The sequence below is a fragment of the Danio rerio genome, chromosome 25 (assembly GCF_049306965.1).
Source record: "Danio rerio strain Tuebingen ecotype United States chromosome 25, GRCz12tu, whole genome shotgun sequence".
NCBI lineage: Eukaryota > Metazoa > Chordata > Actinopteri > Cypriniformes > Danionidae > Danio > Danio rerio.
The window spans coordinates 19,470,081-19,490,000 of NC_133200.1; the positions used below are offsets into that span (position 1 = coordinate 19,470,081).

The window sequence follows — 19,920 nt, forward strand, 5'->3', positions numbered from 1 at the left end:
ATTTAAATAATAAACAACATTTTAATTTAATTTAAAATCTAATTTAATGTTTTTAATAATGCCAACAACAACAACATTGTTAAACAATACTTAACCGTTTAAAAAAGCATGTATGATCACACAATAACACTTTACATTTTAAAATATTTAATTAAAGCATTATAAAATTTATATCAAAACAAATATTTACACAAAATAGACAAGCACTATTCTGTTGCACGAGAGACTCATCGCTATATAAAATACTATTCTTCTTTTAGTGATGTATCACTGTTTCACTTTGTAAGAGGGAAATCTCATGCTTAAATCTGATTGGTTGGTCACATCTCCATCCCCGCTCCTATTGGCTGAGCAGCGCACATTGGCAATGAGCGGAAGTCTCTCCGCGTGAGTGAGTGTGAGCAGAGGGACGGAGGTGCGAGATTCACTGTCCCGTTCAACATCAGTGACCCGTCAGAAAAAGTTACCGGTGGAGACAGAGTCAGCGCTGGTTATCATATTTAATAAAGCACGACAAGAATGGAGATCGAGAAGGAAGTTAAAAAGGTACGCTCACTGAACTGGTCATGGTCCAGAAGGTTATAGTTTGAGAAACATTCGGCAACGCCCTTCAAGGTAAAGCCACTGCCATTGTTATACATGGCGAAACATTTGGGCATTGCGACGGTCACGATTGAGGAAAAATTGTTGAAAAGTATGGTTACATTTATTGAGAAATCGGAAGTGGTTATTAATAGGAAGTTGTAAGGTTGTAGGAAGATCCTCGATGCTCATTTACTTGACAGAAGATAAATAAACAAATAAATCGAAAGGAATATATCAATTTCTTTTTTATTATGTAAATGAGCTGGAAGTTGTTATTATTATGTTTAATTCTGCATATTAATTCCCTTTTAAGGATGCCACTGTATAATGTGGCGTTATTTCATCAATATTGCTGCAATTCAGCCACAAGCCTGGATGTAGTTTGAAGTTTAGTGGTTGTAAAGGGGTAAATGTGTTGTGACATGTACAGTAAAGAGTAGTGAGTTGCAAAAATGTGAAAAAGTTATTCTGCTTGGCAGCTTATTGTTCATTTTGTCTTCATTTTGTTCCAAATGTGTATGAATTTCTTTCTTTTGTGAACGCAAGAGATATTTCATGAAACTTTTTTCAATGACTGAAAATGTCGACATTGCAATTAAAGTTAGTGCCTTTAATTGCATTTAAGTAAACTTAAAATGAACTAAACTATCACTTTCAGTAAAACAAATTTTGTCAGATTAGAAAACAAATGATTAATTTCTGATCTTTTGCATTTTTGCAAATTAGGTTTTGTTGTCAACAATGTACTTTAAAATGTAAACTTTTTGTGGTACTTTAAAAAAAATTGTGTATACAAATAATGTTGGGCCACTCAGTGGCGCAGTAGGTAGTGCTGTCGCCTCACAGCAAGAAGGTTGCTGGTTCGAGCCTCGGCTGGGTCAGTTGGCGTTTCTGTGTGGAGTTTGCATGTTCTCACCGGGTTCGCGTGGGTTTCCTCCGAGTGCTACAGTTTCCCCCACAGCCCAACAACATGCGGTAAAGGTGAATTGTGTTGACTAAATTGTCTTGTGTGTGTGCATGAGTGTGTATGGATGTTTCCCAGAGATGGGTTGCGGCTGGAAGGACATCTGCTGCGTAAAACATTTACTGAATAAGTTGGTGGTTCATTCCGCTGTGGCAACCCTGGATTAATATAGGAACAGCCGAAAATAAAATAAATTAATGAACAAATAATGTTAAAAGGGATTTTGGTCCACACAGATTTACGAATTGTTTTTTTTTTTTTTTTGGAAACCAATAAACGGTAAATAGGCTGATTTAAAATGCTAGTCATAATACTAATTTGATTTTAATTTGAGTCTAATTGCAAAAAAACCTAATAAATATAGTTGAAAACAGATTTTATTTTACTGCCAAAACAAAGATATAATCGAACATCTAGATCTTTGTTTTCTTACAATCATTTTTGCAAATTACAATTCTAGAGCTTACAGCTGAGGCTAAACTATATTTTGCTGTCATCTTAACACATAAAACACAGGTCATAAGTCACCATTATATCATATGAGCTTTTTAAACTTTATACATGTTCAAAATGACATCATTTTCGATTTTAAAAACATAAAAAAGTTTCAGTTAACAACAACTAATTTTTTACTTTTTCCTCACACAAAGCTGTTGTTTGGCTGAAGACTTGAATTATGTTGTACGTTTTGTGGACTGCTTTAATGGTGCCTTTTTGTGCTTTTTAAAGCTTAAAAGTTGCCATTCTCATTCATTTGAATGAAGAGAGTGTCATATTTATGGTCTGCAATACCACAGTGAGCCTCATTGTCTTGACTTCAGCAGTGATTCTTTAGATCTTAAGCAGACAAAAAGCCTTGTTTAGCACAGGAGATGCGCAGAAACCCTGCAGGCATTTCTCCATCTTGATAAATACTTGACCTTATAAGGCGGTCTTCAAGCTGAGGGGCTTTTCGGTTCAGAAGTGCTGAGTCAGGAATGAGCGCTGCAATATAAATATTAGAATATCCAGTCAAGCAGACTGATGGTAGGTCTGTCTCAAATATACAATGCCCATGAAATAGACTTGGGTTTTAAGAGGCTTTCTTCTCCATCCTTTAATTAACTAAATTATGCACTGCTTGATGCTTGAGCAGTCTGAAAAGTCTATATTTATTTCTCCTTAATTATAAGTTCTCATGTCTTGAAGTTTAAGAGGCACTTGATCATGTAATTGAGGAGAATAAAGATAAACTTCAAATGACATCAGCCTGTGAATATTGTCTGCTTTTTCTATTAATAGAACACAGCAAAGTGCAGCTTCATCTATGACTGAATTATGCAAGTAATTCATTATCATAACAAGTGAATCCAATGAATTTTTTAAAGGGATTAACAGGTTACTTGTTGGTGTACTTTTTTCATAGTTGGAAACGTGCATTATTTTATTGTTAGAGCTATAGATAAGTTCAATAAATCAGATATAGATATATTAATGTAAAAAAAACTCTTAATTTAAAATTTCTATATTTTGTGATTCACACATGTTTTATGTTTACTTGTCGTTGTGAATTGCATTATGGGATGTTGATATCTGCTCTGTTGACTTTTGAGGTGGACAATTCAGTTTTGCAGTATAATAAAGTGACTTTTATTGACACTTTAGTAGTTCAAAATAATATGATGTATAAGAAAATTGTTAATAGAGAAACAAGTCTGTAAAATAACAGAAAATGTACTGGCAGCTTATTATCAGTTTTTGTTTTTACCATAGTATACAACATCAACCCAGACAGTATATCACTTTAAACTATTAAAAATGTAAATAAAAGTCACTTTTTTGAAAGTTCAAAGACCCATAATGCAATTCAAAAGAAAATGTATAAATATGAATCACAAAAAAAATGCTAATTTATGAATATTTGTACAGTGTATATGCTGAATTTGCATATTTATGTTTTTTTTGTGATTCGATCTGAATTTGACTCTCAAAATACAATATATATATTTTTGCATATCTGTGGGGCAAAATTTTCAGTAGTCTTCCATGTCATACTTTTCTTTAAAATAGCTTTCTAAGATGCTGATTCTTTGCTCAAGAATTATATTTATTATTATTATTAATGTTACAAAAAGCTGCAATATATTTTTGTGGAAATTCTGATGGAATAAAATAATAATTTATTTGAAACAAAAATGTCTTTACTTTTGCTTTTGATCTCTTTAATTAATTTTTATTAAATGTAATCATTTATTTATTTATTAAATGTCTTACTGACTCCAAACCTGTTTTTAATAAAATTTTCACTGGCCATTTGAAAAACAAATCTAAATTTTATATCATATGCAAAAATTTCAGAGGGTCGTTTAAAATACCCTCAATTCAAAATAAAATTCAATTTAAACAGGATTTTCTCTATTTTTTAGATAACTCTTGGCCATGAGATTGGAGCTGGAGCTGCCTGTCTGAAATGCAAGGACAAGTGCGAAGGTTTCGAGCTTCACTTCTGGCGGTTTGTACAAGTTCCTTCTTACATATTTGTGCAATAAGACAATTCTTCCATTTTGAAAAATGTCTAATCATGCTTGTGACCATCATCAGTGTATCCACTCTCTTTTTATCCATCTTTATTAAATTGGTCAAAAAAAGTATAAAAAAAAAAGAGGTCTAAACAAGACCCTGTCATGCTGAGAGAGCTCTGGTCATTAGTTGTACTTGGCTGGTTTTCCCGAAGCTAAATCCACAGGTGCCAAGATGCCAGTGCTAGGGCTCTATCACTACAGCATTAGTGTGTGGCATTCTCAAGTGCCCTCGTGGGGTTTCAGGAATTTTCTGAATGAAAAAGACGTCAATGTGAATACAGGTCATCGGATGCTGAACCAGAGACTTTGTGTTTTTTTAATGCTGTTGGCTTGGGCAACTGGACATTTCGTGGATAAACACTAATGTGGAGGTCTTAGAGGGACTTTTAAGGTAATACATTTGTCTGCCACAGAGAAAAAAATAAATAAAAAAGTTGATTGACTTTTTTTTTCCATTTCAAAATGCAAGATATGAACTTACAATTTTACAGTTTTTGCAAATTAAGTTTAAAATTTGCAACCGTAAATGTAAACCCACAATTAGGACAAATAAAAATCTGTATTGTGAGATTTAAACTCACAATCCCAAGAAATAAATGTCAGAATTGTGAAAAACTCCAAATGTTCAGATGTAAGCTGAAAAATTAAAAACAAAATGTGAAAATTGCGAGATATAAAATCAGACTTTACAGTAAAAGTCAAAGTTTCAAGACGTGCAGATTTCAGACGCAAAATTTCAGACGTAAGCGTGCAGATTTGGGATACAAATTAAAATTTAAGAGAAACAGAAGTCTCAATTATGAGAAATGCACTGCTCACCATCCCGTGGAAAAAAAAGTATAAATTTAGATGTAAACTTTACATTATAAACAAAAAGATTCAACTTGAAGTTACGAGTTTATAAGATCCAACTGCAAGATATAAAGTCACAATTGTGAAAGAAAGAAAAAAACTGATGGAATTGCAGTCTCAAGGAAAGAAATCTAAAATGAAGAGATTTAGAATTTGTCCAAAAAATTTGAGATACAAATTCGATTGCAAGATATAAAGTCAGAATTGTGAGATGTAAACACACAGTTTGTTAGTTTATAACTTGTTGTTGTGACAAACATAATTGTTAGAAACTACTTGATAAAAACTTCCATACGTTTTCAGAAAAAAGTCAAAACTGTGAGAAATGCATAATTGTGAGGGAAAAAAAACATATTTTCTACTAGTGAAGTGACTTCCTGCACCTCTTCTTTCGTCTAAACCCATTCTTTTGTAAATTTCTTTGAAACATCTGTGCTTTGACGCTTTGGATCACTGACATCCTGAAACATTTCTTTTGGGTGAAGATAAAGCCTCTTTGGATTTTCAGTTACGATTTATGCTGGAGCATTTTCCAGAGAACATCATTCTTTCTCTGTGGCTCTCATTGAAATGTTAAACAGCTCAATGTTGACCTTAAAGGGGCCATATTTCTATCTTTTAAAGCATTTTAGGTTCTGCACTTGCAATGGAAGTCAAGGCTTCTTGAACCAAAGGGTCAACATTTTGTTTATTGGCCCTATTATGGAGCTTATGTTCTAAATGACTGTGATCTGCAGCAACAAAATAATTGGAAGTCACTCGTTTTCATTCAGATGTTCAAGAGAAGTTTATAATAGTAATAATTATTATTATTATTTTGTTTTGTTTTCCACGATTTCTCATTGCTTTACCAAAACAGTTAATCTCCTAACTGGGTCCTAATCTCAGCATGTTTGGCATTCAGATTTATTCCTCATTCATTCATTTTTCTTTGGCTTTGTCCCATTATTCATCAGGGGTCTCCACAGCGGAATGAACTGCCAACTTATCCACTTTTACACAGTAGATGCTTTTCCAGCTGCAACCCAGTACTGGGAAACAGTTCAGATTTATTTTAATAAAAAAATTATATGCATGTCTTAAAATTAAATTAAATTAAACTAAAAACTTGCCAGGCAGGCATTCAGGTTTTTTTTTCTAAGTAGGAAACATAATTAAAAATATCAAAAACATGATGCTCGGTTTCACAGAGAAAGGGAGAAAAAAAAAATAAATCAAAGGCCAAGTTATATAGATTTTGTATACAGAAGTTAAAGTACATCTTGAATGTCAAGCTATAGGTTGTTTGAAGTACATAACAACCCCATTTCCTCCAGTGCTTTTCTCCTTTGTCCTTTTGCAAGCATAGAAAAGAAGGTCACTTTTTACACATATTTTTCCATATATTTCACTTATAATATTTTGTAGAACATCCATTTCAGGATAGCCTCGTTTAAGCTAATGTTTATTAATTTCTTGCTTACATGCAACAAAACAAATCTAATTTATTACCTTACTTAGTTTGTGTACTTTATTTTATGAAATAAAATACTCTAGAAATCATAGTGAAAGTGTTTATGCTGTTCTTTTTCCACATCATTGCTAAATGTTTCTGCATGCCGTAACATGACATGCACTGCAATCCAAACTCATGCTATCATACACTTAACCAGTGTGGAGTTATACATTTTTCAGTCAGTTCAGTTTGTGCAATACATTTACATGCTTAAAGTGAACCAAATTCATATATTGAGTCAATACAATCTAATTTACTAATCTAACTTAAATCTTCTGTGTTTTGAAGGGTATTCTGACTTACAGTAACTACATTCATTCATTCATTCATTTTCGGCTTAGTCCCTTTATTAATCTGGGGTTGCCGCAGCGGAATGAACCGCCAACTTATCCAGCATATGTTTTACGCTGCGGATGCCCTTCCAGCTGCAACCCATCCCTGGGAAACGTTCATACACACTCGTACACTATGGACAATTTAGCCTACCTAATTCACCTGTTCCGCATGTCTTTGGACTTGTTGGGGAAACCGGCTTCCATGTGAGAGCATAGGTGTTTATTCAAAATACAATGTATAAGTCTAATTTTAATTTACTTTAAGGCTATATGTAAATATTGTCGTGAAATTTCTTTATTGTCAATTGGTTCACAGCAATAGCCAACACGATACAACACACGTAAAAGTTGACACAAGCTAATCATAAAATATTTTTAAACAGTAAGAAAATGGAATTACAGACTAAAACATATTTAAATATTAGGAATATACAGTGTACATAAAAAATCAAGGCTTAGAGCTTGTTAAGAAAAGCAACTGCTGTTGGAACAAATACAAACCTTTTTTAGATAAAAAGTGTGCTGTGAACACTCGGGGTTTCTATTAGTAGGCTAGATTTGGGGTTTCAAATCATGCATTCACAATGAGATGAGCTGTTATAAGGGGTTGTGAAATGTATATTTTCACTATTACTTTTAATATTAATAATATCGCTATTAAGATACAGATCAGAGCTACTTATTTTCAACTATTTAAGTGGTTAAAAACAGTTGTGTTGCGCTCATAAGTGAACTAACATTAAAAAGCTACATTCTGTGCAACTGAATGTGGTTTATGAAATGGTTTCACACTAATGAAACTGACTACTAACTAATAAAAAACTCCTAATCTTCAATTTGACTTTGTATAAATTGTATAAAGAGTTGCTCACTTAATAAACTCTAATGAAATACTGCACGCTGATGAGTGAGAACATAGACATTTGCAGAGTTTCTGATAAAGATGAGGTTGTTTCTTCATGCAAAATAGATTTAAGGATTCAAAATCATTTTAGCTTTTGACAATTGTTTTGACCTAAAGAATAAATGTTTACTTCATTCTAAGACAATAGGAGGGTTAAAGCACAATAATTAAACCTGTTTTTTTCACAGTATCTTTTACTAAAGTAACAACTATCTGTCATTCCATTTTATCAGAAAGATTTGCCGAAACTGCAAGTGTGGTGTTGAGGACCATGATGTGCAGCTGGAGACTGAAGAGAGCAAGAAAGTTGGGAAGCTTTTTGAGGACACCAAGTACACAGGACTCATAGCCAAGCTGAAGAGAGATGGCATTCCTTCTTATAGAAGCAACCAGTTCACCGTCTCCGTCCCAGCGGCTTCTCTCAGCAGTGCTACTGCTGTTCCTGCTGGGGTTTTCATCCCAGGCTCCAACCAGACCTTCAGCTCCATCACTCCACCTGGTCATGCCCCGTCTGCTGCTGCTGCAGGTACAGGGGGTGCTTGTAACCCTCCTGGTGCTCCAGGCATTGCTCCCACTGCTGCCCCAGGAGCAGGTCGCACTGCTGGGTCTGCAGGGTCAGGTTATGGTGGTGGGGTTTCCTCTGGTGCTGTACCAGGTAAAGGTCTCAGTGCTTCCACTATTGCAGTTCCAGCTCCCACTGCAGTGCCTGCTAAGACAGACGTGGTCAAGTCTGTTACCTATGAATGGGCTCCACCTGGGATTAACCAAAGTTTGGTAAATCTCTCTTTACCAACAATATATATAAAACTCTTTTTTTTTTTTTTTGTTATATAGTTTTTGATATTATATTATATTATATTATATTATATTATATTATATTATATTATATTATATTATATTATATTATATTATATTATATCATATTATATTATATTATGATTTAATATATTTTATTTACTATTTTTAAATTTATGCTTGAGAGTAAACTTTTAATCGTACCATGATACTTTGATCCACTAGAGGTCACTGCTCTCCACTTCTTTTTTTTGGAGCTTTCTTTTTTAAAGTCTCAAAGACTTCCTACAAATATTCTCAACTCTAATATTATGTCTTCAATGCTGAAAACAGAAAGAAGCAATTAGCTTCTTTTTTATTTATTTAGCTGATACTTAAAAAATAGGGAAAACAGGAGCCTGCAATGTTAGCAGTTAAGTTTGAAAAAGTTGAGATGAATTCTGATTTACAGCTGTGGTTTTTTTAAAGGTATTATTCTACAGAATATAAAGTGATGCATGTTTTGCGTTTTAAATTTTTTTTGAACCTATCATTAATAAAAAAATAAATAAACTTAAAATATTTTTGCAAAATATGTTGTATTATAAATTAAAAAGTATACACTTTAAATTATAGATTATAATTATTAATGAATTTAAATGACTTTATAATAAATTAATTTATATTAAATATACGATTATAATATATATTATATAATTATTATATATTATAATTCTGGGGCGACAGGGTGGCTTAGTGATTTGCTCTGTCCCCTCACAGCAAGAAGTTCGCTGGGTCATTTGGCATTTCTGTGTGGAGTTTGCATGTTGTCCTCATGTTGGCGGGAGTTTCCTCCAGGTGCTCTGATTTCCTCCACAGTCCAAAGACATGCGCTATAGGTGAATTGAAGAAACTAAATTGGCGGTAGTGTATGAGTGTGTGTGTAAATAAGTGTGTATGGATGTTTCCCAGTACTGGTTTGCAGCTGGAAAGGCATCCTCTGTGTAAAACATATGCTGTATAATTTGGCGGTTCATTCCGCTGTGGCAACCCCTGATAAACAAAGAGACTAAGACGAAGGAAAATGAATGAATAAATGAATATTATAAATAATTTTTATATCATATACAAGTTAATTAAATTCATTAATAATTCCACAGATAAATTTTACAGAATTGTGAGTTGCAAATCCATAATTTTGTTCATTTAACAAACATCTCATCTGTCCTGTCAGGCTCTGCGGTACATGGAGCTTCTTCCTCCAGAGCAGCGGCCCATCGCTGGTACAACAGGAGCAGATTACCGTAAGAAGCAGATGGCCAAACAGCTTCCAGACCATGACCAAGACCCCGAGCGCTGCCATGAGCTTTCACCCGGAGAGATCAAGCAAATGCAGCAGTATGTGCGAAAATACAAGGACGAGGCGCTGGGTATAGGTGACATCACCCTGCCTGAAGAGATGGGGCAGGTGGGTGCAGCTGGAGATAAAGGGCCTCAAGGAGTTGGTGCCGGAGGAAAGCCTGGTGCCGGTACAACAGGGGCTTCAGGAGACAAAGGTGATGCTGTTGCTACAGTGGGGAAAGTTGGTGCCCCAGGGGCTGCTGGGACATCAGCCGGTGGACCTGCTGGTAACTTTGTAAGTAGGACATTTGTAAATTCCATTACTTCAGAAGTATAATAATACAATTATATAGCAAATATGATATGGGGATCAAGTTTTCTAAATAAAAAGTCCCAAATGAATAAAGAAATAGATAAAACATATATGCATATAATTTTTTAAATTTGTCTCTTATAACTATTTAGTGTGGACATGTATACAGAAAATAACAGATAAAACATAAAAAAATGGTAAGAAAAATCATCAACAAAGCAATTTGGAGACACTGCAAATGAAGGAAGAAGAGTTCAACATGTCTCAATGAAATTTAGAGTAGGGCTGCACGATTCTGGCAAAAGTGTGAATCGCGATTTATTATTTTTTTTAATAAAATCAAGATCGCAATTTTTCTCACGATTCTGTAAATGTAAAATGAAGGTTAATGTGATTAGCTTATTATTCTTAATTTTCAAACATATAGTAAAACAACAATGATAATATTAGGCCCATGTGTAGGTATACTGTTGCTTAAAATGCAAAATTCTGTTTACTCATTATGGTGGACTTGAACAGACTTTCAATATGTCCTGTTTGTTAATTCATAGTAAATTGATGAAATCAACTATTCATAATTATAAAATTGATTTATTATGTTTAAGGCATGTGCTTGTCATCTGCCATTGACAACATTATTAGAGCATTTGTTTTCACTGGTAAAATTTGAATTTTTTTCATTATCAGATTCCTTTTTGCGTTATATGCGAGGGTTGTTATACTGACACAGTAAACATTTATTTTCATGCACAACACTGTGTTCGCTATGAAAGAAAAAACACATCAAATGCTTGTCGTAATCATAACTGTAAAATGCCATATGATCATTTAAATGTGCACACAGGTTTCACTTGCACTTTCTAGTGCCACCGTCACTGTGAAAAAAAAAAACACATACATCCAAATCAAACCTCCTTCACGGCCCTCAAACGATTGCTCTGTGCCAAAAACTGAACGTTATTTTCAATATCATTACCTGTTTTTTACAGCTTATGCAGCTTCTGTTCACTAAAGAAGGCATCATAGAAAACAAACACCTCGCGATCAGCTCAAGCTTGATTTTGCTGCCACGAATACATCATTACATGAAGACAGAAATTACATTTTTGGGTGAATTATACCTTATAAATACAGTATATGACATTTTTAATGCCATGTGAAGGTGTCAATGCTGCTGTGAAGACTTGTGCGACTGCCTTGCTTCTCTCCTGACCTGAATCGTTGAATTAAGATCGTGTGTAGGATCGAATTGAGATTGTGATCTTTTTTTCGATTAATCGTGCAGCCCTAATTTGGAGCATATATTTTCTGCGTAAGAAGTTAATATGCACATATTACATTATTATATTACAATAAGGTAAATTTATTAAATACTCAAGTTAAAAATAATTTTCCCATAATATTTACAGCCAGGGGCAGCTCAGTGGCGCAGTAGGTAGTGCTGCTAATAAAGGGACTAAGTCGAAAAGAAAATGAATGAACGAAATTACAGCCAGGTTTAATGAATTTGCAGTGTTGTTGAAAACACAGAACCTTCAGTTCTTATATGTCTTTTGCTGTGAATTCGTAAACAAGTGTTTATGATTGGTTCATGAGATCGGCCAGATCAGGGAGTACCGATCGAGTCATGAAATGGGATTATTGGTTGATCAATCGGAACATCCCTAGTAGTGAACAATTTCTAAAATTCGTTTTTTTTTTTTTTTTAAAGATGCCAATTATGAATAAAGAATATTACATGAATACTGAGTAAACAATTAAGATATTTTCATAAGTTTAAATAATATTCAGTTATTTACAAACAAGACTTCATGAATCATTAGGATGCACATTAATGTTGTTTTCCATATATATGTTTGTTTTTTTGACTCTCAAAGTGTTGGTAGCCTTTGACTTGCATTTTACGAATTGCCAAAAAAAAAATCACAGTTTCAGCTAAAAACATCTTTAATGTTCTGCTAAAGAAAAAAGGGTAACTTTGGATCAGTCTTTCATTCTTGGGTGATCTATCCCTTTAAAACATACTAAAAAGCTTCTGTCCACCATGTTGAACCATTTTAACCAGACCATTTTTTTCATTATTTCATTCAAATTAACCTTTAACATTCAAATTAACCTTTACATTCCCATTATCGCATTATATCTAAATGACTCTGACTTTTATTTATCGTGGTTTAAATGTCACCATTTATTAATGCAAAAATCCTGTTTAGAGCTGTGTGCTTCCAGCAGGGGAGTTACAAATGTTCTCCAGCTTATCTCCGGATTCACTTGATTAACATAAGAGCAGTTCAGCTTCTGCCAAGCTTGTGTTAGTCAGGCTGCAGGAATGAACTTTATGTTCTTCCAGAGATCTTTCATAAATTACCACACTCAGTCCCTGTGGTTATGTTCAAGCTCGGGTGGATTTTTCCAAAAATCTATTGTAAGCATTTGAAAATCTCCTGTTGGAAACACATGTATGCCATTAGCCTAATGTTCCTGACCATTTTTAAAGAGAACGGTGCTTCAAAAATAAACACTGTGTCATTATTTACTCACCCACATGTTGTTCCCAAGCCCATATGCAGCTGTGTTCATCTCTGTAAAACAAAAGGAGAACTTAAACAGTCTTTTATCACAGAATAAACATTCATGGCAATCACATTTGTCAAGTGCAGAATAACACCATATATGTGGTAGAAAAAGGGCGTACTCTCACTATGTACAGTTGCCTTGAACCGGGCCGAAGCACGCTTGTCCCCCCTCCCATCTCCTCCCGTCCCCCGACGGCCCGCACTCACATTGCATTTGCGTCTGGGCACGCTTGCGTCATCAAAGATGCGCTGTTCAGCAAGCACTCTCGCTCAGCACAGTGGAGATTTCCCTAGTTATGTCGTTTTAGTCGTTTTATAAGCAGTGACACACAGTGAAATATTTCGCCGAACAGATCAGACACTTTTGACGCTCATAAACAATCAAAGTCCTCGTGCTGCAGGAATTAGGAGGTTTGCTGAAGGTGCAGCTGTTGTGCAATGAAGGGTTTGAGTCTTTAATAAATACCACAGTTTATGTTCATTGTATAGTAAGAATGATTAATAAATCCATGTGAAACAGTCCCTTAAAAGTGACGTCTCATCTTCAGTTTCGGGCTCAGGCACGCTTTGCACTCACACTACAAGAGTACCACACTAAAGCCCAAGTGAACTGCGTTCAGGCACACCTCTTCAAACCAGGCCAGGGCCAGCCAACTGAACTGCGCCTGAACCTGATTCAGATCACTCACACTTCTCAAACGATCTTGGAAATAGGCCTGGCCACGTTTCAGCTAGCATAGTGTGAGCGCGCCCTAGCTATCTGTGTTTCTTTAATTCAAACAGTAACTTTAAAAAAATAAATGAATGAACCTAAATTAGGTTGATATTTGTTCATTTTGCTCTCTGCTCTGGTTTAACAATTACATATTCCAAAAATTTTCACAAATATAAGAAACAGTTACAGTTATAACAGTTACAGTCATAATATTTAGAATTAAGGAAAATATGTTGTAATTAAATGTGGTATATATATATATATATATATATATATATATATATATATATATATATATATATATATATATATATATATATATATATATATATATATATATATATATATGGTGTATATATATATGTGGTATATATATATATATATATATATATATATATATATATATATATATATATATATATATATATATATGATATATATATGGTATATATATATATATATATATATATATATATATATATATATATATATATATATATAAATATATATATATATATATATATATATATATATATATATATAAATATATATATATATATATATATATATATATATATATATATATATATATATATATATATATATATATATATATATATATGGTATATATATATATATATATATATATATATATATATATATATATATATGGTATATATATATGGTATATATATATGATATATATATGGTATATATATATATATATATATATATATATATATATATATATATATATATATATATATATATATATATATATATATAGTTTGTTCTGTTGAAAATCGATACAAAACTTTTGCCTAAGTGGGCTAAAAATATTAACTTTAAATGGTTTAAAAATTTAAAACAGCTTTTATACTAGCCAAAATAAAACAAATAAGACTTTCTCCATGAAGAAAAAAAATATTGGAAAAACTGAAAAATTTGGGAAATATTTGAAAAAAAAATTCCCAGGAGGGTTAATAATTTGACCTCAACTGTATATAGAAGTTATTAAAAATAGTATTATGAGCAATTAAGTTATGAAAATGAGATTTCTTAGAGAAGTCATTTTTTGAAAGTGCTTTGATTATATAATAGCATAAATAAAACTTGTATTGTAAAAAAAATAAAGATATGAAAATCGGTATTGGAAGGTAAGATGAAAAAAATAAAAAGTCATAAATAAATGAGATATAAAGCCATGATGTGAAAAAATGGACATATGACATTATCTGATTCAATAAAGTTGTAATTGAAATGCATAATAATAAAGAATCCATAATTACAGGCAACAAAACATAAAATCATGTTCTGTAAGTTAAAGTATGAGAAACTGGACAAGTGATTAATGCAGAAATAATTTTACAAAATGAATAGAAAAAATACAAGAAATATAGTCATAAAGTAAATTCAAAGAAACAAAGAATTATGGGAAATAGTCGCTCTGTGTGATATAAAGATATTTTATTTTGGGTTTATTTCCAGTCCACTCCAAAAAATACGTTTTTCTGCTTGTTTGAACTACGTTTTTAATATGACCCAAAACACAATTCTTGAGATTTGTTTGGGACAACTTTTTTGTTTTATGTTCAGTCTACTTAAATTTGTGCAGGAGAAAGTTTACAAAAGTTAATCGTTTTATGTTGGGACAACAGTTTTGTGCAACAGTGAACCAGGGGTGAGGAAATGCTAAAGTGACACTCCTCTGATCATGTTTATTAAACTCAACCTGCTCCCGTTTGTTTTTCTTTTTCATCATCTGCTGATGTTTCTACCCTCAGTCCTGCCACCAGTGCCAGAAGCCCATGAAGAAGGGTGAGCCTGCTGTGTTTGCAGAGAGGGCCGGTTATGATAAACTCTGGCACCCAGCATGTTTCGTGTGCTGCACCTGCACTGAGCTTCTGGTGGACATGATCTATTTCTGGAAAAAGGGTCAGCTTTACTGTGGCCGTCATTATGGAGACAGTGAAAAACCAAGATGTGGAGGCTGTGATGAGGTCAGTGGAAGCAAAATAGTTTTAAATATTAGCTACAAATAATACCGAATTACAAAAACATTAGTCGAATTAATGTCAACTTTCTATGAAGCCTGCATCACAAAAAATGATTTTCTCACTTAGATTTTTTGTCTCGGTTCTAGTCCAGATATCTATAAAGCTTTTTTTAGACAAGCAAACAACTTTTGTCTTGTTTTAGAAAAATAAAATAAGTGAAAATGAAGTGAGCTTTTCCTTAAAACAAGCTAAATAATCTGCCAGTGGGGTAAGCAAGGTAATTTTATGTCAAAACATTTGACTTGCCCCATTGGCAGATTATTTAGCTTGTTTTAAGAAAAAACTCACTTCATTTTGACTTATTTTTTCTTACAACAACTTGTCTAGAGAATACTTTTTGATCAATTTTTTTAGATAAAAAAAAAAACAAATTCTACGTAAGAATAGTTTTTTGTAGTGTGTATAAGGAAAAAAAAAGTATAACAAATCAAAGTATTAAAACAATTACGCAGATCCGAGGTGGTTATTGCGCATCGTTGCATATCGGTGTGCATTAGTTTAAAAATAATTTAATGGTCCAGAGTCATTCATTCTGTTTAAACTATGGTTATCACACCTAGAACTGTGTGCAAGAGAGACTGTGTGCGTGTGCGTGCGCGTGCGTGCGTGTAAGTGTGCGTGCGTGTAAGTGTGCGTGCATGTAAGTGTATCTGACTATAACTACCTGTGCATTAAATGATAATCTTGCACATCTTTCAGCCAATGAGAATCAAGAATTGAAAAAAAAACATGGAATAACTGAAATCATTAAGCATAATGATGTGGAATGGAACAGTTATGGTTCAAGATCTGTCTTAAACTAATTTAGTTGTGTGTTTATCTGAAATTAACAACACTTCTTCATATGTCAGCCAATCAGAATCAAGCATTCAACAGCCTCTTAGCATATTTCTTCTTGTTGGTGTTTTTAATGCATTATAATGCAAGCACAACTCCTTATAAGTGACCTTATAATGTTGTATCATCTTAAAAATAGGCAGTTAATCAACTAATTTTGCTATTTATCAACTAGATTTGGTAAAACCTTGCAATCTTTTTTTTTTTTTTAATGAGTAAAACTCATGTGCTTTTTGAATGCACTGTATTGTTTTTGTTCCTCACAGTTTGATTTGATCTTAAGGGGAATGTCTTTAAAATGACTCATGATATGTTATGTTGAATACTTGATTCTGATTGGCTGTTGAATATCCTAAGGTGTGCAATTAATATCACGACCTTGATCTCAACCATGATTTATCATTGTACCCATAATAAATGTCTAAAATTCATTATTATCCTACATCTCACAAGACAATACAACACACAATGAGTAAAAACACATCACATGATCAAAGAAACGGTGTGAATGTTTGTGTGAATCCACAAATGATATAAAGCCAAAATAGAGGGAACACATGCATTGGAGAACTTTGTGTTGTTTACTGTTGCTTTAATTATCTGCTAAGTGCTAAGTTTACACAAAAAACTTTTTTTTTTTATCCGTTACTTTGTTTATTTAAAAATGACAATTTTAAAATGTTCCATTTTATTATTTAATACTTTTGGTGGATGTTTGCATGTACATTTTTGATTTGTTTTAAAAAAATGTTTTGTCGGTTTTGGATCTACACCCCTCCAGAATTTGATATACTGGTACTTTGTATAGTGTTAGTGGTGTCTGGCATGCTACATTTTCCAGTCTCTTAAACGTTTAGACGTCACCATTTAATTTTGTCAAATGTTTTTAAATTGTTCAGCATACTCAGTGTCTCAAACGCAAGACTGAAGTCAAAATGCTTTTGTGTGTGTGTGTGGTCTTCAGCTCATCTTCAGTAATGAATACACTCAAGCCGAGGGCCAGAATTGGCACCTGAAGCACTTCTGCTGTTTTGACTGTGACTGTGTGTTGGCTGGAGAGACCTACGTCATGGAGAAGGAGAAGCCTGTTTGCAAACCCTGCTACATGAAGAACCATGCTGTGGTAAAGAGGACAAATACCTTACTCTCTCTCTCTCTCTCTCTCTCTCTCTCTCTCTCTCTCTCTCTCCTCATTTTGATGTACAACTCAACAAGCAGTGCACATGTGGTTTTAAAAGCTTAGCCAATTTCAGTGAAAAACAGTGTTGGGTTTTGTTTTATGTATTAGTTTTATCAATTCTGTCTCTCAAAAACAAAACAGTCAAAGTTTATTTATAAAACGCTTTTTTTAGGAACAACAGTTGTTCACCAAAGTGCTGTAGAGGTGTGAGTTCAATAGAATCTAAATAATAATAAAACATTATGAAATATAGTGAGATGGAATAAAAATAGTAATTAAAACATGATAAAATTAAAGAACAGCCCTCTCACTGTGTTAAATGGCAAACTCTAAAGATGGCTTTTTAAACTACACTTAAAAGCAGAAAGTGTTTGGACAGTTTTAACATGTAAAGATCCAAAAGTCTTGCAGTGCCACCTGCTCTTCAGCCTGAAAGTGTAAAAATGATAGATATTTAATGTCATAAATACAGGACATCATCCTAACACAATAGCTGCATAGAGAAATAACATCATAAAGGTAAGAAATAAATCATAATTACGAGATATGATGTCATGCAGTGAGAAATGTGAACAAGTTAGGTACAATGTCAAAAGTACAAGAAGTCATGCAAAAGTTGGATAGAGTCAGTGACTACATTTACATGGACATCACTAATCGAATTATTTGCCTTAATCTAATGAGTTGCTTTCCGCACATAATTCGAATAATGTCATTGCATCACCACGCTGTCTTCATTTCCTCTGGAGTTTCATGTAATTTCGAGTGTTTCATTTTTAATTTATCAACTTTAACTGCAGTTTGGCACTTTCACTTACATTCGGGAACATTTTATACAAGCCTTCTGTGACAATCAATGTATTGGATGCAAATATGAACTGCTGGTAGAGTGTTGTTTTAATAGAAATTCATACTGCATGCTGAATGGAAGAAAAAAAAAAACTCTGCATTTCACGATGCAGGTGTCTGTAGTCTGCACTGACTCAGTAGGTGCAGAAAGTGCTTAACAGCCGTGTGTGTGTGTGTGTGTGTGGACTATCCTGTCGCAAAACAGGATTTGATTGCAGTTTGATTGCAGTGTTTTCTTGTCTGTACTACTCTTCAATAATGCTACTAAAATCAGCATACTCCACATGTCTTAATTCGATTTCTCTTTAGTTCGATTTTGACCTTAATCGTTTTTTTTTTTTGCGACCTGCATCGTAAAATGCTGAGTTTTTTTCCCATATGGTGTGTGGTATCAATTGTCATTACAACAACACTCTTCCAGCAGTTCATACTCTATAATATCTCGTTTGTCACGGGGGCATGCATGAAATGTTCCTGAATGAAAGTAAAAATACCAAACTGCAGTTAAAGTCGAAAAATTAAAAATCAAACACTCGAAATAATATGACACTCTGGAGGAAATGTGGATAGCGTGTTGACGCAATGGCGTTAATCGAATTATGTGTTATAGCATGTAAAATAGGATCATAAAAGCAACATTTAAAAACTCATGCAAACACCTTAATCATTTTATTGTCTTATTCAGATTAAGGCAAATCATTTGATTACTGATGTCCATGTAAAGGTAGTCTTTGTCATAAATACAAAATATATTTAGTAATATTTAAAAATACAAGTCATATTTAGGATATATGATTAATTATATTGTGAGAAATTGTTACAAATGAGATATAACAAGGAAATACGGTTGTGCAAAATTTGCATTGAGAGATGGTCATAATTATGATATATGAAGATCTGTTGTGAGAAAGTTGTTATAAAAGTGATATTTAATGTTATGTCATTACGCAAATGTTTTTTTTTTTGTGGTAGATACAAGAAATAGTCATGTTGTGAGATTTGTTGAAATTAGAACTCAATAGTACAATGTTTTAATAAGTCATCAGAAAGAAAGAAGAAATTGTTGTCATTAAAAGATTCCGGTATTTTGTGAAAAACAGTCAGAAATAGAAGTCGTTATGCAAAACATTGCATTGATATACAAGTCATAAATATAGGAAATGAAGCCGTAATTATGGGATATGAATTCAATTCAATTTCATCTGTATTTTTCTAGCGCTTTTACAATGTAGATTGTGTCAAAGCAGGTTAACCTAGAAGTTCTAGTAAATTAAATCTGTGTCAGTCCAGTTTTCAGAGTAAAGTTCAGTTTAGTTTAGTTCAGTGTGGTTTAATTTTCACTGATGAAAGTCCAAGCACTGAAGAGCAAATCCATCAATGCGCAGCTCCACAAGTCTCAAAACAAGCAAGCCAGTGGCGACAGTGGCGAGGAACAAAACTTCACCAATTGACAAAAGTGAAAGAAAAAAGTCATTGTGAAAAATAGAAATAGTTATAAAAATGAGACAAATGCTGTAAGTTAAGTCATTATGCATCAAAATAATAAAAAAATTATTTTGTATCATAATGATAATCATTATGT

General features: G+C 33.1%; 1 protein-coding gene across 1 annotated transcript in view; it reads left to right on the forward strand.

Moving 5' to 3' along the window:
* Positions 1–378: 378 nt before the first annotated feature.
* tes (testis derived transcript (3 LIM domains)) overlaps positions 379–19,920 on the forward strand; it is a 22,716-nt gene continuing 3,174 nt past the window's right edge. The window contains 6 exon segments of the mRNA NM_205720.2: positions 379–546; positions 3,955–4,040; positions 7,930–8,470; positions 9,705–10,106; positions 15,200–15,415; positions 17,274–17,432. Coding sequence (NP_991283.2) covers positions 520–546; positions 3,955–4,040; positions 7,930–8,470; positions 9,705–10,106; positions 15,200–15,415; positions 17,274–17,432 — 1,431 coding nt within the window. The 5' untranslated portion in view covers positions 379–519.